This window comes from Oculina patagonica, chromosome 5 (assembly GCF_052425735.1).
Source record: "Oculina patagonica isolate OP01 chromosome 5, crgOcupat, whole genome shotgun sequence".
In the NCBI taxonomy this organism is placed as follows: domain Eukaryota; kingdom Metazoa; phylum Cnidaria; class Anthozoa; order Scleractinia; family Oculinidae; genus Oculina; species Oculina patagonica.
Genome location: NC_135762.1, coordinates 3238113 through 3263765, shown reverse-complemented (window position 1 = coordinate 3263765; position 25653 = coordinate 3238113). Strand labels below are relative to the sequence as shown.

Below are 25653 nucleotides of genomic sequence, written 5' to 3'. Positions count from 1 at the left end.
TATCGTGATGGCCCGTATAACAACAACATGGCGGCGACCATGAAATGGAAGCGTGTGACAAATTCTACCGGCCCAGTGCCGCGGCCAAGACATGGACATCGTGCTGTTGCAATAAGGGAATTAATGGTCGTCTTTGGTGGTGGAAATGAGGGAATTGTGGATGAGTTACACGTCTATAACACAGGTAACACACACCGCGTACGGGCACGAAAACATGGCGGCCTCTATGAGCTTCGTCTTCGCGCCAGATTTTTGTGATGCGGTTTTCAAGGCCTAGCGCCTTTGCGGAAGCAATCGTTTGCTTTATCTTTCTTATAATATCGTTATTTTCATTTTTAGCGACAAATCAATGGTTTGTTCCGGCCGTTCGAGGAGATATTCCTCCAGGCTGCGCTGCGTACGGCTTTCTCGCCGAAGGAACACGACTAATTATATTCGGTGGAATGGTGGAGTACGGAAGATATTCTAATGAGGTAAACACATTCTTATGTGTCTTTTTATCATTTATTTGAATCTTTTCAAACACTTTTGTCTCGTTTACTCGCTTCACTTATTTATTTATGCCCGTTCTTTGTTTCTAGTGTGTGGACGGTTGTAACATGCGTGAGCGCTTACTTGTACATGTTTTTTTCGCAAAAAAAAATCTTTTTACAGTTGTCCGCAGATAATTAGGTTTTAGGTGTCTCTCTTTGTGATTGATAAGTGATCCATTAAGTCAAGCCTAAAGTACGTTAGATTGGAACCTTAAACCGTGATATGGGCTTTTACAAAAGCTAGAGTTGGATATATAAAGCTTGCATCAATGTCAATTTTAAACCTGAGATTGCGTGCGCAATGTCTGTCTGTTTACACTTCGTTAAATCGAGCAGTTAACGGAAATTTCTTTTTTGTAAACGCAAGAAAACAACTTGGAATTCAGGATTTTTTCTTTAATCGAGCGTAAAAATCGTCTGTCAGAATACCTGCTGATACGAGTTTTAAAATCAATATTATATTGAATTAAGTTTTTCCAATTCGTCTTGCGTACCGGGTATTGATCTGTTTTTCTCTCAAAATATACCTTTTACTCCACTTAAATCAGTGAACCATATAAGCTTCTCAGATTTCTAAAAAGAAAACTAGTATTTTCAATTAACTTCGATTTTTGTTTGTGTGTAATGAGAAAGACCAGACTCTACTGTCTTTTTTTTTTTTTCGCCCCATTTTAGCAGCCAAATATTTTGAAAGTTGATCTTTAGAATATGGAAAATTAATTTTTGAAGATCTCACTTACTGATATCGTTTCAAATTACAACTTGTAACAATATAGGTGAGTAAATCAATCTGTTATACAGGGCATTGAGTCTGCCCTTTTTCTTGTGTCACTCAGGGTAAAAATAGCTCTCTAAAAGCAGCTGTTTATTTCTGCTGATGTTAAAAAATTGCCTTAATTTTTCCAGCTTTGTCAATATATGTACTCTGTGTATCCAATTGTTTAATGAAATTTTGGATGATTTTTCTGAAAGTTTGTGTAGGTTATAACAATATTTTTTTTAATTACAGTTTGTAACTTGAAAACTCTTTTGCCAGTTTGGCAGACCATAAAAAAATATATTTTTCAAAAACCTCATTAGTCTGTCCAGTAGACAAATGGCATTAAGTTTATGAATTATTTTTATTTGGTAATTTTTTTTACAATAAAATCCAATTTTGTCAGGCTCAGTTTAAATCCCCTTTTGTAAATCTTGTTTAGACAAGCATAACGTAAATACTTTCAGTGCCTAAATTGATGTGAAAAAAAAGTTGGTGTATAATCTCTCACGGGTTTTCCCTAAAACACATAATTCTGCATCTTACACAACTGTCTGTCAGAAACATGATTTTGAGGACATGAAACAGTAATTCTTGTACAGACAAACCTTGAAAATCAAAACTTGCTAGGAGTTGCAAAAATAGCCTGGACGATTGAGAATCTGGAAATAATCCAGAATATGAATATAAAGGAACTACAGTTCAGAAGTAAAAAAAGCTCAAATAATTGAAGATTTTAGAAAATCAAGATTTGAATAACTTTCAAGTTTGACTATAGTTTTAGTCCAGTTTTTAATCTGTTTTACATCAGTATCTTACAATACTGTTTTCAATAGACAGTATTTCAAAATGCCTTTTATCCTTAGGGTTTTTAGTTCAGCTGTGCTAATTTTTATCATTATATTTAAATGAGAAATTTATTAGCCAGACTTAAGCCAATACAGTCAGTAATAGTTCATACTGGAATCTGTCAGAACATTGTGAAAATTAAAGCTAGAGTTATTATGACAAATGGTGTAAAAAAATGTTGAGATATTGAGGCGGTCTTAAGTGCGTTCCGAGTGTAATTTGAAAGTGAAATATGTATTAATCAGGAAGTCATTGCATCTTGTGTTCCTTTTCATTGGTGAAAATTAATTATTTACTCTCTTTGTGGGAAGAGATGTTTTCAAAATAACAAAATTTAAATGAGTAGTTAGCAAATCAGCACAATTGCCATGCAAAACAGATGGTTTTGTTATCACTTTATCACCTAGGTAAAAGGATTCAAGCAATATCTTGATTATTTTAACACATGTTACATGTAAATGGTATACATGTATCATTGAAAATTACATGAATCTCTCCTTTACAAAAAAGCATATTGAAACCTTATCCTTTAGCTCCTTTCATAATCAAATCTTGAAGAGTCATCTGGAAGCTTAATTTTGTGACTTTTTATTGCTTTTGTTTTTAAATTTATGAAGTAACAGAAAACAAGCGAAATACTCTTAAAATAGAAACACATGGTTTTAAATTTTAAAAACCATGTTTCCGATGATGTTGCCAGGATGCAAGTCATTTGAAACATTTTTTTTTTTCAAATTTAAAACCAACTGTTTCTGTCTTAAGATTTTTTTACTTTAATTTCTGGTAAATAAATAATATTCATTTGGTCACTATTCAGTGCTTGCATTAGAAGCTGGCTACCACTTGTGCTCTGGTGCTCATAAAGTGATTGATTCGCTATCTACTTTTCCACAATGTTTGTCAACAAATTATAAAAACATACCTGTTTTGATTTTCAAAGTCTGACCAATACCCTAATTAAAAATATGTTTGAAAAATATTACATTGAAGTGCATCAAAGCCATGACATTTCAGTGCGCCCCAATCAATAGTTCTTGCTGCGCTACAAATATCAATACAGTGGAACCCCGTTAATACGGACACCAAAGGGACAAGCCAAATTGTCTGTATTAACGGGGTGTCCGTATTAAGCGGGTTCTCCGAAAAAGTCACGGATACATGTTTTATCCACACAAAGACGGCAACTAAACGTTGTTTAATTGTACTGTCACTGTAACAAGTGCAAACTGTGATCTCTCTGATTATAATAAATAGTTTTTTTACGAACAACTTACGATCTAGTCAGACACTCGAACTTAACTTAAATAAACTCAACGGTGGAATTATTTGAAAATGTCGCAGCTTTACTATAGTTATATCTGCAAGAAACAAAACGCATTTCGACAGCAACAGAAAGTTTTCTTTAAATTTTCCTTTGTCACTGGAAATCTGACCGTAATTTATCTTAAACTCAACAAACGCATTTGAAAAAGTCGGAAGCTTTTAGCTTGCCACACAACCAGGCGGACTGAAGATATGGGCGATTAGACAAAACTTTTGGAAGTCACGCTATTTAGCTACTCTTTGTAATAAAATCGTCTTAACTCATCCAATTCTGACATCATTTGACCAGGGTGAAGTTAGCAAATAATCGCGACAATGAAAATCGACAGTGCACTGATAAACAGTGTCCGTAAAACGGGGTTGACAATGTATAACAGTTTGTCACTCGGGACACGGAAAAGTGTCCGTTGTCCGTATTAACGAGTGTCCGTATTAAGCGGGTTAATTTAAGAGAAAATGTATGAAGTTTTCGTCGGGACCAACGAAATTGTCCGTAATACCGGGGTGTCCGTATTAAGCGGGTGTCCGTAAAGCGGGGTTCCACTGTATTTGCAAACAGAGCTGAGAGGATCATTTCTGAACTGTTCACTTATTATTAGCAGTTCATATAATATGATTTATTCATAAACTTGTGCTTCATATGATAAAGATTGTTCCTTTGTTGTCAGATGTATGAGCTGCAAGCCAGTAGATGGGAATGGAAAAAGCTGAAACCAAAGTCCCCGAAGTCTCCAGGAGTGTACCCCTGTCCTCGCCTTGGACATAGTTTTACTGCTGTTGGTCACAGAGCTTATCTGTTTGCTGGTCTGGCCAATGACAGTGATGATCCAAAGAATAACATTCCCAGGTACAGTTTACAATCCTTGTGTAATTAGAACAATTTTCAAATGAGTGTCATAAAACCAAAACCGAAGTAATCACTCTGGCCAAACAAAACTCCAAGCAAATACATGCAGCCAGCATAAAGCATGGGAAAACATGTGTAAGCCAGACGTGGTTGGTTTTTGTTTTACTTCTGTTTGAAAAAGTGACACAAGTTTTTTAAACTGTGCAGTAGCTTTGCATCTCCCCAGTGGTAGAATTTTCATTTTGTTGTTGTTAGAAGTCTTTCAAACCAGTGTGATTTTTATTTTTATTGTATTTTGTTTCAGATAACAATATCATATCCAAAAACAAATGTAAACTACAATACCTGCACCAGAATTTCAAAAGTTCAAATCCTACTGATACTTTTGATGCTTTTCATGTTAATTTTCAACTTGTGGCACAGGTGCAGAGATTCTTACTAGTAGTTTTGATAATTTGGTAGTCATCGCAGCAACAACAATCCCCATTTTTTTGTTGCTGTTGACAGTATTTTTCTTTTTTCCTTGTTTCCTTGGCAGGTACTTCTGGTTAAGAACTTTCATCTACAGACAGTTCATTGTTTTAACTTTCATATATTCCCTCCACAGATATTTAAATGATCTTTATGTCATTGATATACGGAACAGTAATAATTTACAATGGGAGATGCCGTCAACATTTGGCATAACACCATCTCCTCGCGAGTCCCACACGTGTGTCGCTACATCTGACTCAGACAATAAGAGACCTAGACTTATTGTTTATGGTGGAATGAGTGGCTGTCGCCTGGGTGACCTTCATCAATTAGACATCGGTACGTGAAATGTGGTCTAGAAATGAATGCAAATTAACCGTTTCTTTTCTGATTTCTTAGTGACAGTCATTTTTAATTCATTTTGCTTTTTGCTTGATTCTCCCAGACACAATGACATGGTCTAAACCAGCCATCCATAATATGATTCCTCTTCCAAGAAGTCTACACTCTGCCACCACCATTGGCAAGAGGTTGGTTTAAAAAATAAAGTTCTACACTTTTCCACATTATGGCATTCATCCAGTGGGACGTTACCTTCTTTTAAGGATAGACTAAGTTTTTAATCAGGGATGGCGCATTGGTTAGAGCACTTACCTCCTACCAATGTGGCCTGGGTTCAATTCCCGGACCTGGCGTCATTTGTGGGTTGAGTTTGTTGTTGGTTCTCATCCTTGCTTCCAGTGTTTTTCTCCGGTTTTCCTCCCTCCTAAAAATCAACATATTCAAATTCCAATCCGACCTGGATAGAGAACCCGCATGAAAACCAGCTAGAGCTGATGTGGCTTCCTCTCTAAATATTGTGATTTGTTTATTTTATTAATTAATCTCCAAAAAAGAAAAGAATTTGCCTCAGTTAGTGTTGTAGTACGTAAGTCTTTTTGAACAACTCTAAACAAAACTTTGTCTTTGTTTTTTAGAATGTTTGTGTTTGGAGGATGGGTTCCACTTGTAATGGATGAAGTGAAAGGACGACAAGACGAGAAAGAGTGGAAGTGCACTAACTCTCTGGCATGCTTAAATTTAGGTTTGTCATAAGCCTCACTACAATGATCATCTTTTTTTTCTCATATTGTTATTGTTTGATATGAAATCTCTATCAGTGGGGTTGTACAAGTACCAGCTGGTATTACAGTCAACTCTCTCTAAAACAGACACCGTCGAGACCGGCTACATCTGTCCGTCTTAGAGAGGTGTCCGTCATAAAGGGAGTTTAGTTACAGTAAAATGACTGAAAAACGGCAGGTACGGCACCAATACCAAGTGTCCGTCTTATAGAGGTGTCTGTTAAACTGTTGACTGTACACAGTTTGATTCAATTACCTGTACATGTACAATGTACCTGTTTCCCACTTGTGAAAGGATAAAAATGTCCATTTATGTGAACTGTCTATTAAATGTATTTTTTTTAACTTGAGTTTCAATTCATGGGATGCACTACATGTAGTTATCTAAGTGAAAAACAAATTGTAATATATAGATGTGTCATGTGTCTCTTTACAGAAACCATGGCTTGGGAGAATGTTGTAATGGATCAGTATGATGACTCCATTCCAAGAGCACGGGCAGGACACTGCAGTGTAGCTGTGAGTGTTGAATTAAATTTTGTTTGTAAACATATGCTTTTCATTTTATTAACAGTTATAAACAGTTATAAATGTCAGTAAAATTATGTTCAGAAAATGTCAATTGCGGAGATTCAATTTATTATGGTTACCATGGCTGTCATTTAGGGTCAGAATGTGTAACAGCTGTTACAGTGAGGCCTTGATGTTACTTGTAAGGAGACTTGCCTTTTGTTGGCACAATTTTTTCACAAGTCGACATCCCTGAGCATGGAATGAATTGAAATTCTCTTATCTGTTTATTTTGATCAGGTCAATACAAGGTTGTACATGTGGAGTGGCAGAGATGGATACAGAAAAGCCTGGAATAATCAGGTTTGTAAAGCTAAACAAAGCAGTACAAATCTGTTCCTAAAAGAACATACATATAGTGTCACAATAAAATTATGGCAAATTCTGTTTTCATGCTTTATGAAAATTTGTCTCCAAGCATAGTGGCACATCATGCCAATACATTCTGAATCAGCAGGACAATAAGCCTTCCAAAGCATCATGAAATATGAATTTGCTTTACCCTGGAACTGGTAGCTCAACCTTCATAACTTTCCCCAGCTAGGATAGAAGTGTGTTAGCAGGGTCACTGTGTTAAAAGTGGCTGGTAAAATTTGGGCTTTTTGCTGTGAAAGCTCTAATAAGCCCCCATTTGAGGGGGCTGTTCATAAATTGTTGTGTAATGTTTCTTGTCTAGAACCCTAGAGGTAGGCTCATTATTACATTAAGTAAGTGTTTTTTTTTTCTTCTGTATGAAAGGTGTGCTGCAAAGACTTGTGGTATCTTGAAACAGGTGTGTAGCCCTTCTGTTATTTTGTTATTTTGTTTTGATTTGTTCTTTAATTGTTGTTTGATCTTTAAAGTTAACTTTTGTATAAGGTCACTATTTAGAGCTTGTAAAATAAATCTGTAACAAATTAATACGTTTTTGATCTACAATTTTTATCCTTGATTGTCTTTCTTTGTAATTGCAGAAAAACCTCCTGCTCCCACAAGGGTACAGTTGGTTCGAGCTAGTACCACAACTCTGGAAGTGTGCTGGGGATCTGTGCCAACTGGTAAGACCTCTAGTACATTAGTTTATTATGAACTGGATCATTGTAACACATTTTTTTCTCCTGGAATTTCATTAATTTTGATGTGACATATGATAATGCTCAGAGTGGTACTCTATGATATCAAAAAATGACTGATACATGTACTTCTGTCCAATTGTATTACCTTCTGGATGCTTTTGTCATTTGTTTCAAACAGATTTTCAGTTTAGACCTACCGTATATCCAACAATTTAACAGCTATCTTTTCCAGAAAAAAATGTTTCTGGATGTAATCAGTCAATGCAAGCACTTTTAGCTTCCTCGGGCCTCAACAGCATGGCAAGCCAGAGCTGTGCTCTAGCAGAGCCCGGGTGCCACAGGTGACCTACTTTTCTCTTTGGGCGACTTGTACAATTTGAGCTGGGCACCCAAGATTTCTTACATAAGAGCATTCGGGCACCCTGCAATTATTAGTACAACCTTGCAAGCTAACACTTGGTTACTGTATGTCTATTTTCTTAACAGCTGACGCTTATCTGCTGCAGTTACAGAAATATGAGCTTCCTCCCACACCACCAGTCACACCAGTCAAACAGCCTTTCACACCAAGTGGATCAGGAAATGCCGTGATGATGAAGAGCCCAGTATCTGGAGCTACTCCTCCAAAGGGAACTGTAAAGGCATCTCCCCCAAATCAAAAGGTGGTTTCATCGCCTTCTGTTACACCAACTCCATCTAATCAAGTAGGAGTGCAGAAAGTTCTCATGCAATCACCTTCACAGTCTCCTAAGCCACAAGTACCATCAGGTACACCAGCTGGGAAACCTGTGACTGTTGTGCAGAAGCAGAGTCCAGCTGCTAGTCCTGTGCCTGGTGTGATGAAAGCCCCTGTCAATATATCAACTGGTTCTTCTACAGCACAGTCTGCGGCAGCAGCCACTACAGCAGTGTCAGCTGCTAAAGCACCTGTTCAAGGCCAGGTTGTCAATCAAGGTCAGGCATCTTCCGCTGCCACATTAACCAATCAGGGACTGGCATTGTTAAGAGCACCGGTGCAACTTCCTCCTGGAGTCCAAGCCACCATGATTACCAACGCTCAGGGTATTCCAGTTATGCGTCTTCAAGGAGCAGGAATTCAAGGAACTGCACCGGTTACTTTGGTCACAACTCAAGTTGGAGCCACGCAGCTCCAGGGTGCGACCATTGTCCGCATGGCTGCACCAATTGGTGGTACTGTCACAACTGGAGCAGCAACAGCTGGAACAGTGCTTAGATTGCCAGTGCAGAGCGGAGGGGCAGGGACTGTACAAGGCACAGCTGTGCTTAAGATTCCTGTCACTTCATCCATACAGATGCCTGGTACCACTGGCTTGACGTTTACTGCCATGGCAGGAAGCACTGGGCAGGCTGCAGTGATCAGGCAGCAGCTCCCGGTGACTGTTCCTGCTAACCTACCCCCAGGAACACAGCTTAAGGTTGGTCCTCAGGGCCAGCTGACAGCTGTAGGTCCGGGTGGTATTCCTGTGCAGCTCACCTTGCAAAACGTCAAGACTCAGCAGGTGTCCACAGGACTCCAGGTGCAACAGGGAACTCCTCTAGGAACACCTGCAGTTGTACAGTTATCTGGAGCTTCACCTGTGAAGGCAGCAAACACAGCACAGCCAGTGTCGTCATCTTCAGCATCACCCTCACAGAAGATCACAGCACTGTCTACTCAAGGCACGCCTGTAAGTAACAAGCCTACCGTTACCACAACCACATTAGTGTCAACTGCCAAACCAGTGGTGACTGCCACTTCTGGTACACCATCGTCAGCAGCTGTGGCCAGACAGAGTACCCCAGTCAGCAAGACGACTTCATCACCTGTGGTGTCTTCCACCTCTGGACCTACCCCTGCTCAGGTTCCACAGAGTCAAGAACAGAAAATCCCAGCAACGGCTGCCTCCACACAAAGTCTGTCAGTTGCTACTTCTTCACTCAGCAAACAGAACGCCCCAGTAACCACTCTTGCTGCTAAAACAACTGTGGCAGCGGCTACTACTGCTTTGACAACAGTGACTACCACAGCGGTTTCAGCACCAAAAACAAGCCCTTCTGTAGCTTCCCCAATCAAAGCTCAGGTGCCACAGGCATTAACATCCAGAAGTGCTGTCACCACACGTGTAACCGCCACCGTCGCCACATCAAGCACCCAGGCTGTTAAGACAACAGCAGTAGATAGCTCTTCCTTCATTAAACCAACAACCAGTGCTGTAACATCAACACTTTCAGCTCCAACCCCAGTTCAGTCTGTCATCAGTGTGGCCAGAGTAACTGCTGCTGAATCAACCACACCGTCATCAATGCAGCTGTCAAGATCAACTGTTCCAAAAGTTACAACTGCAGGTGTCGTCAAAGGAACCACAGTGACAGGGACACCTGTTGTTTCAGCGGTGACAGCCCCACTAGTGTCTTCATCGGTGTCCAACAGTACCCCTGTAGCTGTTGTATCTCCGCTGATAACTACAACAAGGCCTGCTGCGACAGTGGCAGGGGTCTCTTCTGCAAAGATGACAATGGCTTCTCCTGTGACAGCCAACCCCAGCCCATCGCCGGTTACCTCTACTGTAGCCCGCACTGTGAACGGCGGAGTTGGTGTGACGACTAATCGATCAGCGACGCCTACCTCAATAACAAAGGTAACTTCAATGAAAAGACAAGTTTGCTGTTGTTTTTAAGTGTTACCTTATTATAGGAAATTAACGCTCCATGCCGCGTTTATTTTTGTTAAATTTTATTTCCGCGCCATTAATTAAGTGGAGCGTTAATTTCACCGTCCTTAATTTCCATTATTTTGGCCCTCAATTCTCGATACAGTACAGACTTAATAATCTCCTAGGAAAAAGCATTATTTCATCAGGGTGAAAATTCACCAAGGCAATTCCTTCGTATAACCCATAATTATGTTTGGGTAAAGTATCACAAACGTTGTTTCTGTCTCGGATTATACGCCTAGTGTTGAAATAAACTTGTTTCCGTTGTCTCAACAAGTTTTTTTTTATTTGTGTATGTGACATTAATTTCCTTCATTTTAAAAATGTTTCCCCATTATTTGCGTTAATTTCCTTTATTGGGAAGTATTAACCTTGTTTCGCATTAATCTAAGTCGCGTAAATTTCAGATACCTTAATTAACGCAAGCGTTAATTTCCTTTAATAAGGTTTATCATCATCCGCCCTTGTCATGCCATGAACGCATAAGGACTCAGAACATTATATAGTGAAGGTATTTTGGAATAAAAGTGTTAACTTTTTATTCCCAGGTACCAAAGCTAGCTAAACCTACCAATACAAGAAAATTTCAGCCTTCAAATCAGTGGTATGATGTGGGAATTGTCAAAGGCATCTCCATGATGGTGACACATTACTATTTATCCAGTGATAACAACACTAACGAAGTAAGTGAAGAGATGAATTTGTGATGAAAATGATTCATTAGGGGGATTTGGTTAATAGAAACCAGGGTTTTCAAAACAAGCTGGAGTCTGCTGGAGTTCTGCCGGCTACTTAATTATATGTTGCAGTTTACTCTGGTCATAGCAACAAGCTCAGCATTGCCACAACCGCCTACTCTTAGTTGCTGACACCTACTTCAAAACATTTTGAAACCCCTGACAAACTGTCACTCATTAAATTGAGCGAATGTCTTTCTTAATTAAAACCATGGATTATAGCTTGAAGGAAGGAGAATGGTTTCATAAATCACTAACAACCACATTATCTTGAAATGAAGAATTTGAAGAAGTTTTGGAAACTTTGTCAGTGAACTATTGTAGTCACATTTTGTTTTCTTGTAAAAAAGAGTTGTTTATTAACATTTGTTTCTTGACACCCTAGGCAAACCTCGACGTTGAAAGTGGCTCAGAACAGAGTTTAAAGAAACAGGAACTTTTGCCAGGAACAGCCTACAAATTCCGTGTAGCAGCCATTAATGCTTGTGGAAGAGGGCTATTTAGTGATGTGTCAGCTTTCAAGACTTGTTTGCCAGGTACACTGATGTCTTAAATTAGTTTAACAATGACTATCAACTGGAACGGTATGTTTGCCCTGCTCAGTGATTTGTTAACCAATCACATGGAAGATCCTGTTTTTTCAACCAATCAAATGGACATAATCCACTCTTCCCGCGATTTCCACCTGTTGCATGTCTTTGCTTTGAGTTTAGATTGGTGTCTTACCGGCTCATGAGGGGACTCGGACGGGAGTGGCCTTGGTACACTCTTCGTTAGGTTTAAATCGTTTTGAGTTTGTAACAACTTGCATTTAATTTTCCATTTGTCTGTTCAGCTATTTTTCTTCTCCTTTATCGTGGAGGGGGACAGGGGACTGGGAACCCAGGAGAAAAGGGGCGGGAAGCGGGAGAAGGAAGGACGGGAAGCGGGATTCCCAAGGTGGCGGAAAGCGGGATTCCCAAGGTGGCGGAAAGCGGGATTCCCAAGGTGGCGGAAAGCGGGATTCCCAAGGTGGCGGAAAGCGGGATTCCCAAGGTGGCGGAAAGCGGGATTCCCAAGGTGGCGGAAAGCGGGATTCCCAAGGTGGCAGAAAGCGGGATTCCCAAGGTGGCGGAAAGCGGGATTCCCAAGGTGGCGGAAAGCGGGATTCCCAAGGTGGTGGAAAGCGGGATTCCCAAGGTGGCGGGAATCGGGATTCCCAAGGTGGCGGAAAGCGGGATTCCCAAGGTGGCGGAAAGCGGGATTCCCAAGGTGGCGGAAAGCGGGATTCCCAAGGTGGCGGAAAGCGGGATTCCCAAGGTGGCGGGAATCGGGAGAAAACGAGCAAAATTTCGTTATATTTCGCAATAGATATGGGACAAAGATGAGAGAACGGCTACGAAAAGAGGCGGGAGGTTCAGACCCCCCTCTCCCCTTCCACTTTATCCTTCACTTCAGACAGATTTCCACCTCACTATTTACATTTGTTTCTTTGGCAGGTTTCCCTGGGGCTCCATCAGCAATTAAAATCAGCAAGGTTTGTATATTGACTGAAGTTTTACTCCCTTATAATCGCTCTATAAAGAGGCCTTATCGCATGATAACGTCAAAGGCTCAAAATTCCCCACCAAGTCTCGTTTACGCGAATTATTTTCAACCCTCTGCCAGCCTCGTGCAGTTTTCATGTGGGTATTATTTTCATCTTTGCTGCTTTGGGAATTCGTTTATGATAAAAAAAAGCAAGGCTTGATATAGACTTGCCCCAAGTCGCTCGTTTTTTCTTTGCATCTATAGTTACTTAAATAAAATCGCCTTTGAAATCGCGCGAGAGATCGCGCGGGATTAATTTCTGTGAACGCGCGCGCGAAGGAAAACAAATGACACTTGCCGAGGAATGGCTCGGAACGTTCCGCCACGATCCTTTTACGTATTTTTGATCACATCGCGAAAATTAAGTCCCGCGAAATATGCCCGTTCCATTTTCGCAAAATTAAGTTTCCGCGAAAACAAGGAACGAACTCTTAACTGTACCTCACGTTCATGTGAAAGATTTAACATTAGAACTCGTTTTAAAACAGAGATAAAAGAATTCGGACTTGATCTGATTTCAGCCTTACCACGCAGTAGACAACATGTACACAACCATTAGGTTTATTTTGGCGGTTTCAGCTGAGCACCGGGACTATAACAATAAGTTATACTACAATCTATTATTACATCCAAGTAAGCAATACATAACAAGTTACAGAGCTGAGCGACAGTGTACAAGGGCTACTGTCAGACGGAGGCCAGAAAAAACCTGCCAGAAAAAATCCGGGAGGGAAAAAGCACGGCAGGAAATCTGGGTAGGAACCATGGCTCAAGCTCAAAATAGCCTATCCTACGGAGCTACGCAATTCGAAACATCCCAACCCGCATTGACAAAAAGAAAAGCTGCATGTATGACTACCAAATGCTGCAGAAATATTTAATTTCCAGCTTATTCGTGCTCACTCAAACGCCAGAAATTCCATTTTATCTCACTTGCATTTCTTGTCCGGTGCTCTAGAATGCAGAGGGAGCTCACCTATCGTGGGAAGCACCTTCAAACACGGCAGGTAACGTAAGTGAGTACTCTGTGTACCTGGCCATACGCAGCCAGTCTGCCAACCAATCAGATGAGAAGCCAGTTGCCGGCCTGACCTCGTCTACAAGCTCTACCCCAGTCCAGCTCGCCTTTGTACGGGTTTACTGTGGCGCCCAGCCCACCTGCACCGTCAGCACGGCCACGCTTCAGAGCGCTCACATTGACTTCTCAACCAAACCTGCTATTATCTTCAGAATTGCTGCCAAGAACGATAAAGGGTTAGTAACTTAAGCTCAAAATATGAATTCTCCTAACTTATTCTCACACATTTTAATGTTAGCTCAGAGAGAATTTTGCGTTACATCAAGAATATCTACTCGTCACTCTGTGCCAATCCATTATTTTAACTCAGTGAGCTAAAATCGACTTGCAGGTTAAGGCCAGGAGATTTATACGGGGATTTTGATCAACCATCAGTGGCAGTTAAGAAATTGTTCTGTTTCTTACCTTTTTCTTTGTCTCTCTCTGCTTTCAGTTACGGCCCAGCAACACAAGTAAGATGGCTTCAAGGTAAGATATAATAAATCCCTTGCTTGCATAAAGTTAAATGTTCTATTTCATCCATTTTTGTGATAGAAGTAAAATTAAGAATGTTAATATTTTTGCTAACCAGATGTCCGAGACTTGAAAGATGGGCAGCTTGCTGTGAAGAGTTCAGCTAAACGTTCAGCGGCAGATAGGTGAGGAAAACATCAACACAAAATACTTTTGTCTCCAAAAACCAAGCTGTGCTTTGATTGTGGCTATGCTTCTAGCCTTTAATGTTGCGTACTGTACTACACCTCAACTCGTCTCACGACAGACTTTATGACTAGCCTGTAGTTTGCCAACCTCGTACCCAGGGCCTCTCTCCTTTTCCTCCCTTGTCGTCGACTCCACCGCGGTCAAACGACAGAAATATGCAAAAAATAAGAAAAGTACTGCAAAGATAAGGTTTTAATTTTCACAGTTCAAAGTTCGATACATAACTGGTATCCTAAGGGTTTACTAAGTTTTTTGGAGCTTTACTAAAAAAAGTTCTACGTGTTTGAAAATAGCGATATGCGGACTTGTCGGCGCCATTTGTCAAAGCACCTTTGGTTCGGATGCGAAACATTTAAAAAGTGAAAACACTGGTTTACCTGAGGGAATGGGATTATGCTTTCACTCGGCAACTATTTTTATCTATCCTTGCTCGTAATCACTTCAATTTTAACAAAAAACGGCGAAATGGAAAGAAAACCTGCCTGAGACGTTTGACCGCGGTGAAGTCGTCGACAACATTAGGAAAAGGAAAGAGGCCCTGTGTACGAGGTTGGCAGTTTGCTTTCAGGTAAGCACGCGCGCGTGATGATCGCCTCGCACGAGGAAACGGGTCACCACCCCCGCGTGTCGCGTTTCCTCGTGCGAGAATATTTTCGCGCGCGCGTGCTTGCCTGTTCGACGGACCGTAATTAAAATAAAGGAATACCTATTGTAACAACTAAAACTATTCTCGTTATTTTTTCATTAGTCGCTCAGCGGAGTCATCCAAAAGAGCCAAGAAGGAAAAGGAGAAAAAAGAAGTGAAAAAAGAGAAAGACGCTGAAAAAGAGAAAGATGTACCAGAAGATACGACAGCAAAAGATACAAAGGAAACATGATATAAATAGCTTATACAAACAAAAATACACTTATTTTATTTAGAAACTCTTATGAACAGTGAACGTTCTCGGTAGTAAAGCAGTCAATACTTAAATTCCCCGGCGAAACCTACGCCTGATCGCATCTTATCACTGGTGATTTAGATTCTTAATTTGCGGCGGAATCGCTTACAATTATTTTTGTGAAGTAAAAACTTACTTTCGCATCAAAGAGAACTTAAAAAACATTGTTTACGAAATATTAAATAAAAAAAGGAACAAGGATGCTTAAGATGCGAGGAAGATGTTGACGGATTACCATCTGCTATTTTTGTGACCGGGAGTGATCTTTTTGTCTGTTTTATTATCGAGAACGTATCATTTTATTTTATCGTACAAAGAGAGTTGTATATTATCTATGTTGCCTGTTGTTAGCCTTCGGATAAACAGGCATGACAGATTATGGGGGGACCTGTTGTTTTCGCGGGCTTCGTGGCTCTGCTTCGAACCTTTTGTTAGTTGAGGAACAAGAAAGTATCTTTAGAGCGGTTTTCACTTGAGTGTCGAAAGTAATTTGCGTTTGCATTGGTTTTGCATCACTACGCTTTGTGATTGGTTTAAAACCCTCGCGCCACTTTCTCAGCCAATCAGAAGTAAAACCAAAACCAATCATGACGCGCTCGCGCACGTTTTCCCGCGCTTCGTGCCGGCTTCATGTATTTTCTTCGAGTTTTGATTGGTTTACTGGATTGTCTGTGTTCTTTGTGATTTCCTAGAGTAATTACTTTGGTTTTGGATTTACGACTCTCAATTGAAAACTGCTCTAACCACATAGTTCTAAGAGTACCATGTGTCCGCCCTTGCCAGCAGCTGGACAAGTTCTTCGAGTACGACTTAAAGGAGCTATGTCAAGGTTTTAACAGATTTTTGAACAGCCAAAATTTATATTTGTGTCGCAGGAAACCTAAATATGAATTGCTATATTAGAGCACTGGAACTGTTAACGAGCATCTCATTTGGCTGCGGATGGCTCGGATGGAAATGGACTGTAATTGAAAAATTAAGGCTTGACTTTCCGAAGTTGTTTCCGCGTGTCATCAAAAAAAATTGATATTTATGGCCGAAGTTTGATTATCTACAAATTAAGGCTGTATCTTCCATTAGGTGTTCAAAGATAATGTTTTTCATGGGTTAATGGTTGCCTATCACTCATTTCAGAACAGTTTAGACCATAAATCTGCAAAATTCGCGTGACGTAGCTCCTTTGATGAAATTCGGTGACTGTTGTCCGTTTTGCAAAAAGAAAACTTGACCTCAACGATTACATTGGTTTGTAGCTGGACCTAATTTAGTGTGTCTTTCCTTGGAGCCAGTTTTGATTTAATTTAATCGTGTAAATCCTTCATTTATATAGGACATACTCACTAGAAAGCTAAGAGCTGTACTCAGCTGACTCGAAATACCCCTTGTATTTCTGTTTTCGTCATGGCTCGTAACAGAAAACTGGAAAGAACGACTCGTGCCTTGTGTTGTGATCCCAGATTTCATGAACGGGAAGGAAGTACTGACCATATACCGTAAATTTGAGCAAAATTAGCCGGATTCCTAGGGAACTCACGAAGGATGCCGAGATGCGAGTGCCCATCATTCACACTAAATTTTCCTTTTTTCCGAGGCGGCAAAATACACTTGTGCTTTTCAGTCGGGGGAATAAGTGCCGGTTTTGGCAAATCTTCGTTGAACACTCGAAGTATTTCCGAATTATTTCATCCAATCAAAAACTAGCGTGAGCGCTCACGAGTACTCCGAAAGCAATCGCGTGTACAAATACGTCATGTTGCTTAGCAACTTCTGGGACGAAAATCCGCGGGCTCAGTCACTTCTCGGAATAGTGATGTCCCTGTCAACTGGCACTTGTTCCCCCGACTGTCTTATTCCAAGCCAACAAACTTCTCAAAATCATTTGCACTTTGAAAACTTCACTGAACTGTAAATATAGTATAGCATTACCTGGGGGTTCTTGCTTTATCGCGGCAGAACAAACCATTTTTAACAGATTTCGTTTGTAGCTGTAATTATAATTTATTGTACTGTAGTTATTTAACTCGGTAGCGAATTTTTACGTTTTGTTTGTAGTTGTACTCTACGTGAAATGTGAATACATTTATGATCACAGAAGTATCATAGTACTTTGTGTATGTACACTGGAAGTGTAAAGGCCGCCATCTTGACCGTTCTTTGGATTTTGTAAGAAGTTACGTAGAAAGTGTACGTGCATTAACCTATCTCCAGAGACCAGCGCTTCGAAAATAAAGATCGAAGCTTGCAGAAGTTTTTCGTCTCAGTCGTTGGCTATTTATTTCTTTTAAATAGAGCGATTTTCCTTAAGTTGTCGAAATTAAGGTTATTGCCCAAACACACCCATCCTCCACCCCCTTCCTCCTCCAAAACATTGCACACTGACCAATCAAAGCAAGCTTTTTTTCTAACCAATTGGAAGCCAAACCGGCGCCCGTTGCATGTTTTGCTGGTACATTGCGTTATTTACGGCAGTTGCGCTCGGCTAGATGTGATAACAGGGTTCGCACAGTCTTGAAAAGTCCTTGAATTCCCCATTTTTTCCTTGAAAAGTCCTTGAATTTGTATGTAAGTCCTTAAAAATCCTTGAATTTTCTTTACCTTTGAATGTAGTGGCGTCGAAAGAGAATTGCTTTACATAGACTTTGGTCTTTTCCTGTGTAAAGCAGCATCAAACACTGAAAAAGCCGGGCGTAAAAGCAGCTGATAAAGGGAAATTGAGAAGCGAAGTAATCCAACTGCACGTGAGTTCAAATGTCAGTGAAACAAATTCATCAGCGCTTTTGTATAGAACTCTTAATTGTCCTGCGCATGCTGCATGCCGTTTAGGCATTAAAAAACCTTTAAAACCTGTTAGCTTAGACTGGGAATGTGCATTAACGTACCATCTGTGAAATAGCATTCCTGGTAGGTGGTCCTTGAAAATTTCAGTTTTGTCCTTGAAAAGTGGTTGCAATTTTTTGTATGAACCTTGGATAAGCCACCCGATTGCAAGCAAGACTTGCATGTTGTGCATTTTTCAAAAGTATGCCGCTAGATATTCAAAACGCGCTCACGGGCTTTGCAGGTTAACCAACATTATATCTAGTAATGGAAAGTAAAGTAAATCAAATACGAGTTACCCGAGACGTACGATAAATTGAGCAAAGTGTTCTATCAAGACCCTCCTCGTGCCATTTATTTTGAGCGCGCGCTAATTCAACGATGTTAACGCAGTTTTAGCAAGGCGTCAGACAGCTTTCTAAAAACATTCACACAAAAAGAGGGTATACGGAAAGACAAAACAACAGAAGCCTGTTTCCCGAGTGCGACTTGGCCTTGCGCAAAATACTTTTCTCCATACAGACTTTCAGTAAGCAGAAGTCAATCCATTTATGACGCGCGTTTATGCATTATGACGAAAAAAATTTTTCTAAGATGTCAACTACCCGCTAAGTGAAACGGACATGGTCACGGTTACTCCCGATGAGGCGGAGGCGGCTCAGAGAAGAGCCGCAAATAAGGCTTTGATAAAGAAAGTGGTGGGACTGATTGTTGTTGTAGCTGTTTGCGTAGCTGTAATAGTCATCGTTTTAAACGTCTTAAAAACGTTTGGCGATTCTAGTGACGACTCAAAGGGAGAAACGAATTATGACGGTAAATACAAGATTGTTTACATGCTATAGTTGTTTTCCCTACATATAGTGCAAGTCCATTGAAAGTAACAAAACCCAAGGTTATTAAAACATCAAGCACAAGAGACGGTCTGGGAACAAAAAGTAGCAAAATAAAATTGGTACAGTGGGTCTTATAAAGCGATAAGTTGCATGCAGTTCATATTTGAGTTACTTAGCCGGGGAGGGACTTCAGACCTCAGACATTTACTCTGAAGTCTGAAGTTCCTTCCCGGCTTTCGTAGAATTCTACTTAAACAGGATAAGCTTTTATTCTTTCCCCCAATCTGGAGTCGACCGTTCTTTATCAGGTTTTTTTCAGGTTTGTATTATTCTCCACTTTTGTGTGTTTCAAAACTGACTACAATCTGAGATAATCTCTTTTTTTATACCGGCCAAGTACTACGTTCCGTTAAATTGTTCCCTATAAATATATTCACATTTTCTGAAGTAGCTATATAAAGTAGCTTAATTCAAAAAATATGACACACTTGTAAAAACAGGTTTCTTTATTTTATCATCTTTCTTTCCCGTGTGTTCCGCGCGTGTTCCTTTGGTTGCACGCACGTAACAGCTATCGACACCCATTAATGCTGTAGTTGTTCGTAAAGCGATTTTAACTTGAGTGTCGAAAGTAATTCCCATTTTCTTTGGTCTTACATTAGTATGTTAGGTGTTTGGTTCAAATACACACGCCACTTTCTCAACCAATCATAAGGAAAACCAAAACCAATCGCGATGCGCTTACACACTTTTCCCGCGCTTTGTGCTTCGAGTTTTGATTGCATTGTTTGAGTCCTTTGTGATTGCCTAGAAAAATTACTTCAGTTGGTTTTCATTTTACGACACTCAGTTGGAAACTGCTCTAAAACAGCTTTAGCTACCCAAATTCAAATAAAACTCAACTTAATTAAAAAAGATTTTACATTGTCTAACTGATAGCAATCATATTATTTTATATTCCCGCCATACACAGCTCGGGTACTGACAAACAACGGCGCCGTGGGTCGGTATGGTCCTTCATTACTGAAATACCAAGGTGTCCTCAAGCAAGAAGTCAAGGTTTCCCTGAAGCATCCGGGAATTCAGCTCTGGACTGTCCCTGTTTCCGGTCTCTGGTCCATCGAAGCTAGAGGGGCCTCCGGGGCTTATGGGATACTAGTCGGAAGTTCAGGCAATCGCAAGCAAGGAGGGCTTGGTGCTATTGTTAAAGGAAAGTTCTTGTTACACAAAGGCAGAGTGCTAAAGATTTTGGTCGGCCAGGAAGGGTCACGTGATCTTACCGATCCACACCGTCCTGGGGGAGGAGGGGGTGGAACTTTTGTCGTTTACGAAGATGGAAAGCCGCTTCTTGTTGCTGGTGGTGGGGGAGGGGGTGGAATACCAAGAGCAAGTAAGTGTGCATGCTTGTGTAATATGCACAGTTTGTTTGATTGTGTATGTGATGAAGAAATTCTGTCTTAGTCCTAAGACTTTGTTAAGTTCAAGAATAAGTCCTTTCACGCAAAATGAAGTACAACAATTTGAATTCTAGGTTGACAACTGTTCGTAAAACTTTTATTCTTGGATAGCTATTGTTTGAATTTTATAAAACTGTTGACAAAGTTATCTTAAGTTCAACATCGATATACATCAACATGGGCGGATGTAGAGGGGCCGGGCGAGGGGACGAGGGGGCCACCCCTCCCCCCCCCCTCCCTTTTCCTTCGATTTGTTTTAAAAAACGTCACCAGCCGTTTTTCGAGAGTTTGTTGCAGGCATGGGGCAAGGTTGCTGCCTCGTCAAAATGCCTCCCCCCCCCCCCCCCCTTTTAAATTTTCTAGATCCGCTGGCCCCTGATATAACAGTTTGTTACCTAGAATTCAAAATTAAAATTATACCGATTTTTTAATTAAAATAGGTGTGTTTCAAGAATTGCAGTAAGTAACTTTAATTCATAAAGCAAATTGTCCGCAAGGATAATGGGCTCCTGGCAACAGAGAGATTATATGACATAAGGAAAACTGCAGAAAAGACGAACTTCCAAATAGTTCCTTTTTGACCGTCAATCTGGCTTCAAAGCGTCCTAGGGACAATTAATAGATCTTTTTAAACTGGTGTTATAGACGATCTTTTACATTGTCTTGTAAATGTTTTCTAGCTTCTCAAACAGATGGTGGAGGCGGCAGAGCCAACGATGAACCTCCCTCAAGTGTCAGCGGTAGCGAGGGTAATGGCGGGAAACTCCTGGACATCAGCGACGACAGCAAAACAGTCATCGAGGAGTCCACTGGCCATCATAAGGTGATTGCAGGAGCAGGAGGAGGCATGTACAGCGATGGAGTTGGCCTTTATAAAGACTGGGGCGGCAAAAGCTTTGTTGATGGCGGGAATGGAGGAGAAGCGATACCAACATACGAGAAATTTGGGCATGGAATGAGGGGTCGAGGAGGTTTTGGTGGGGGTGGTGCTGCGGGGCTACTGCCCGGCGCAGGGGGAGGGTACTCGGGTGGTGGTGTGCGAGGTTGTTGGTTGGAATGCAATGGCAAGGAGGGTGGAACTGCAGAAGGGGGAAGCTCGTATAATTCTGGACTGTCACCTTCCAATAAAGCCAATAAGAATAAGGGGCACGGAAGAGTTTACTTGAGGCTTATGTCTGAAGAAGTTGAAGAAACATAATCAGCTTACGTTTCTTGATTTGATTTACGATTTAAATAAGAATCGGAACTGCTAATGTTGTCTTGGAATTCCTCGCACTTCAACAGAAACAGAAAGTTTATAAAAAAAACTTTTGTTTTGTTGTTGTTGTTGTTGTTCTCCTCATTCTATCTAGTTGAAAAGTTCATCTTAAGGAGGCTCAAAACAGTTTTCAGTACTTTTCAGTTCTCATACTTTGATGGGTCAGTGCAAGTAACCTTTATCATTTACCACTACAAAGATGGTATCAAACGAATGCCCAATCATTGCTGAACAAGTTTTGGTCATTTTCATGACGTCACTGGTTACCATAGCAACGACATAACTTGTTAAAAACACCTTTGCTTTTTTCTTTTGTTTTTCCAACGTTTTTTCCTTCTGTTTTTGTTTTTGTATCCATGTAAGAGTAGCGTAAGTGTAAGCATGTAAACGAGTATGTAGATATATACAGAACTTATGTAAGTAAAGTAAATGTATGGAATTGTAAGTGAGTGTACGTGGTAGTAACTGTAAGTGTATGTAATTGAATTAAAAAAGCTTAAAGAGAAAATTAAGGCTGTTTTTAACAAGTTATGTCGTTGCTATGGTAACCAGTGACGTCAGGAAAATGACCAGAACTAGTGCAGCAATGATTGGACATTCGTTGATACCATTTTTGTAGTGATAACTGATAAATGTACGTAGCACTGATCCATTTACGTATGAAAGCTGAAAAGTGCTGACAACTGTTTTGACCTTTGAAATTCAAAATGGCGGGAGGTTGTTCCACGCAGTATATATTTATACTCGAATTCCTTACAGAAGAATGCATTGTCACAGGGATGGGTTGGGATTTCATCGCATAGCTCTGAGGATTCTCGCACGCTGATTGGCTGTCGACGCGAGATCATTAGGCTACGAGGTATTTGCACTGGCATCTCAAGATTGTTTACTTTTGGCATCGCGAGTATGGCATAAAAATGTGTCTCTTTATGCTTAGCAAAGTCAGCGTCAACGTTAGAAAAATTGAACTGAGTTCTATCCTCAAGCTGAGTTCTATCCTGAACTATTCTATCCTCAAGCTAGTACAAGAAACCGGCGAAAGTTGCGGGATCTGAACCGTGAAGAGAGCAACTGTTGAAAAATGCCTGAAAAGATGACAGAACTAGTAGTACACTATAATTAAAAGTCGAATATTTTTACTGACGTCGTAGTGTCAAAGAAAGAATGCCAAAAAGCATCAGTTAACGTTCTCTTTTACCGCATCAGTGATTTTGCAGAAAAAAATGTCAATACCCGAACGAACAAACTCGTGAGTAAGTAGCAAATTAAGCTTACACAGACAATGTAGAAGCGTTCGCTGAAAGAGAGAAATACTACAGTTTTTTCGTGTGAAAGAACGTACAGCTTTCTATTTGTTCTGAAGTTACACTGTCGATAGTTTGACTGGGATGCAGTTTTCTTACAATAAGCTAAAAACCTACAAGAAAACAACAACGATTACTGCTTGCTGTAAACTCGCTAAAACCAAAAGGACGGGCGCTTTTAAATTCGCTTTGCAGTGAAATACTCCAGATTCTCGGAAAAAGAGGACGGCAGTGACCGTTAATAATTATTATTTCGAATAACAATTACAAAACAATTTAAATATCTTGTCGATCTATATGACCACACAAACAAAAGATGGTACTCATGAGATCAGAGAGTGGATGAATTCTAGTCATTCCATCATTCATCAGCCTTACAGTTTTTCACGGATGGACAGTTCATTGAGGTAAATCGACGAATCCACATGCACAGCACGCAAGCCGTCTTTAGTTTTGACTCACTCAGAAGTGTACGTTTTGCACAAAATCGGACTGGATACCGTAAACGGATCGACGAATATGCCTCGCATACGCATACATACAACGATTTTCTGGCAAATATTCCAAAGAAAAGTCACAAGTAATATTTTGCTGTGCGAATGGCATGACTTGTACTTGTGACATCAGACCTGTTCTAAGCCAATGAGCTCGCGAGATACGTTCAATCGTATTTGTAAAACGTGCATGGAATATTTCCGCATGTTTTGTCTTGTTTGAATACCTTGAAACTTATATCATCGTCCTTTTTCCACCTGTCTTGCTCCCACAGCAGACGTTTCGTTCTCGATCCAAAACGTGCGATAGATAAGATATATCAGGTCTAGGTCGTTTAAATTTTTGAAGAAGCTGAACGACTTTCCAGTGCAAAAATTTGATCTTCCAAGTCGTCTTACGGTTTGATCAGCCAGTACCACCATAACTTAGTCCAGCTTGAAGGTAACAAACATGGAAGATAATGGCGCTCAGGTGAACGAAGTTGGCACGGAAATTCGAAGTGGCAGTTGTCGCCGAAGGCTGCTGTCTTTAGGCTGGGTGCTTCTTCACCTGGGATGTGTGGGTTACAGTTTATACCTCATCTGGCTCCTCGCTTATCTGAAGGACAATCCGTACTACTGGTTTCTTAGTTTAATTCCATTCTTCTTCAATCTGTTGTCGCCCATGACGATCATCACGATAAAAATACTGGATAAAGAAAACTTTGATAATGATGATGATACTAGCAGTATGCTCCTTAATAAGGCTCTGCATGCACCTTCGGTTGGTGTTGTCCTCACTTTGATGACCTGTTTCACAATGTTAACTCGTATTGCTTACTACCATCGCCAACCGGACGAATTCATCGGACCCCGATTTATTATTCTTTCTTTACAAGGAAGCATCGTTCTGATTTTCTTGAACTTTTGTCTGCAGAGAGAAGGAAAACTGGAAAAATTGCTTAATTTTAAAGATGCCTTGACTCGAATGTTGCTTGATTTTGTTGACATATTTAACATGGTTGAAATTCTCTCGGCGAATGTATGTGTTGGAGTCGGATCATTTGTTTCCGAAAACAGCTCCACAGAAATATCAATTCAGGCCTTCTGTACGATGTCTTTTGTGATCGTCTGGAACGCACTGAGCTTTAGCTTCTTTTACTTCCTCGATGATGATCTGGATGATTCCGATTACTCAGAACAACGAGGTGGAGAGAACTGGTACATGTTTGTACTCAACGCTTCTTTTATTTGTCAAAATCTTCCATTCTTAGTCATAAGGATTGTAGTCTGGGCTCAATATGAGCTATACAGCCTGGGATTTCTAATGAAGAACTTTATTGCTATTGTCCTTTATATTGCGTCAGTACGAAGGCAAGAAACAATACAGGAAGACCGTACCGCCAGCAGTGAGGCGCAACCTTCCCGGCTAAACTGAGTGATAAAGCCTCAGTTTTGTAGGCTCTTCTTTTTAATATTATCACACTCGTTGCACATGCAAAACAGTTTTCTGTGTAACTGTAACATGATGCATCGGAAACCAACTGTCATTTGCTATGTAGACTTTATACGAAGTACCGTATGTAGGATTATTTTAGTCCCCGGCATGCATGTTATGTCGGCGGCTAATTTGGTCTACGTTTTTGTGTGGGCTTATACGAAGTATCAAGTGCCTCACTAACTACGGTAAGTTCTACAGGTCGCAAGCATATTTGGCATTCTTCGGGAAATTGCGCTATCTGGGTCATGCTCCGACGAAGGTCTAACGCTCGAAACTTCAGTTTGCAAAATTCGCTTCAATTTTTAGTCCCCTTTATGAACTATCAGTTGATAATCAACTGTATAAAAGCGCTAGCCTGCGAGTAGACTTGCTTACAAGTCGAGCTCACAGAGCGCGAAGCGCGAAAGCGAGCGCACCGGGGCAACTACCACCAAACCGGAAACAAGAAGCGAACGACTTTTAGAAAGACTAGCCAGTCTAGCCTGCGAGCAGGTTCACGAGTTTAGCGTGAATAAAAATAGGTTTGCAATCTGTACATATATGATATCTAAGTTAGTTCTTATAGCGTGATCGTGTAGCCGTGAAAAACAATGTTGTTGCTGACTGACGTTTCGACAACCTGAGCGGGGTCAAGTGAAAGTTGTTTGTCAGTCGTTTGTGTTTTAATTCTTTACTATTTTATCAATGGGTTTTTATAAGTAGTACTGAATCAAACTCCTGTACTCCCATTAGCTAAT

At 40.5% G+C, this 25653-nt stretch overlaps 2 protein-coding genes across 2 annotated transcripts; both read left to right on the top strand.

Moving 5' to 3' along the window:
* The first annotated feature begins 17 nt into the window (after positions 1-17).
* Positions 18-17520, top strand: LOC144654851 (host cell factor 2-like). The gene is made up of 18 exons (XM_078515072.1): positions 18-184; positions 340-473; positions 4131-4309; positions 4917-5122; positions 5229-5313; positions 5761-5867; positions 6344-6426; positions 6718-6780; positions 7216-7249; positions 7431-7514; positions 8019-10171; positions 10795-10929; positions 11369-11519; positions 12462-12499; positions 13511-13806; positions 14064-14098; positions 14202-14268; positions 15081-17520. The coding sequence occupies exons 1-18, from the start codon at positions 28-30 to the stop codon at positions 15208-15210; spliced, it is 4137 nt and encodes a 1378-aa protein (XP_078371198.1). The 5' UTR covers positions 18-27; the 3' UTR covers positions 15211-17520.
* Positions 17521-18679: 1159 nt separating this feature from the next.
* LOC144653950 (uncharacterized) lies at positions 18680-21706 on the top strand. Its single transcript, XM_078514081.1, has 3 exons — positions 18680-18903; positions 19897-20313; positions 21061-21706. Exons 1-3 carry the CDS (start codon positions 18714-18716, stop codon positions 21576-21578), a joined length of 1125 nt encoding a protein of 374 aa, XP_078370207.1. The 5' UTR covers positions 18680-18713; the 3' UTR covers positions 21579-21706.
* Positions 21707-25653: the final 3947 nt, after the last annotated feature.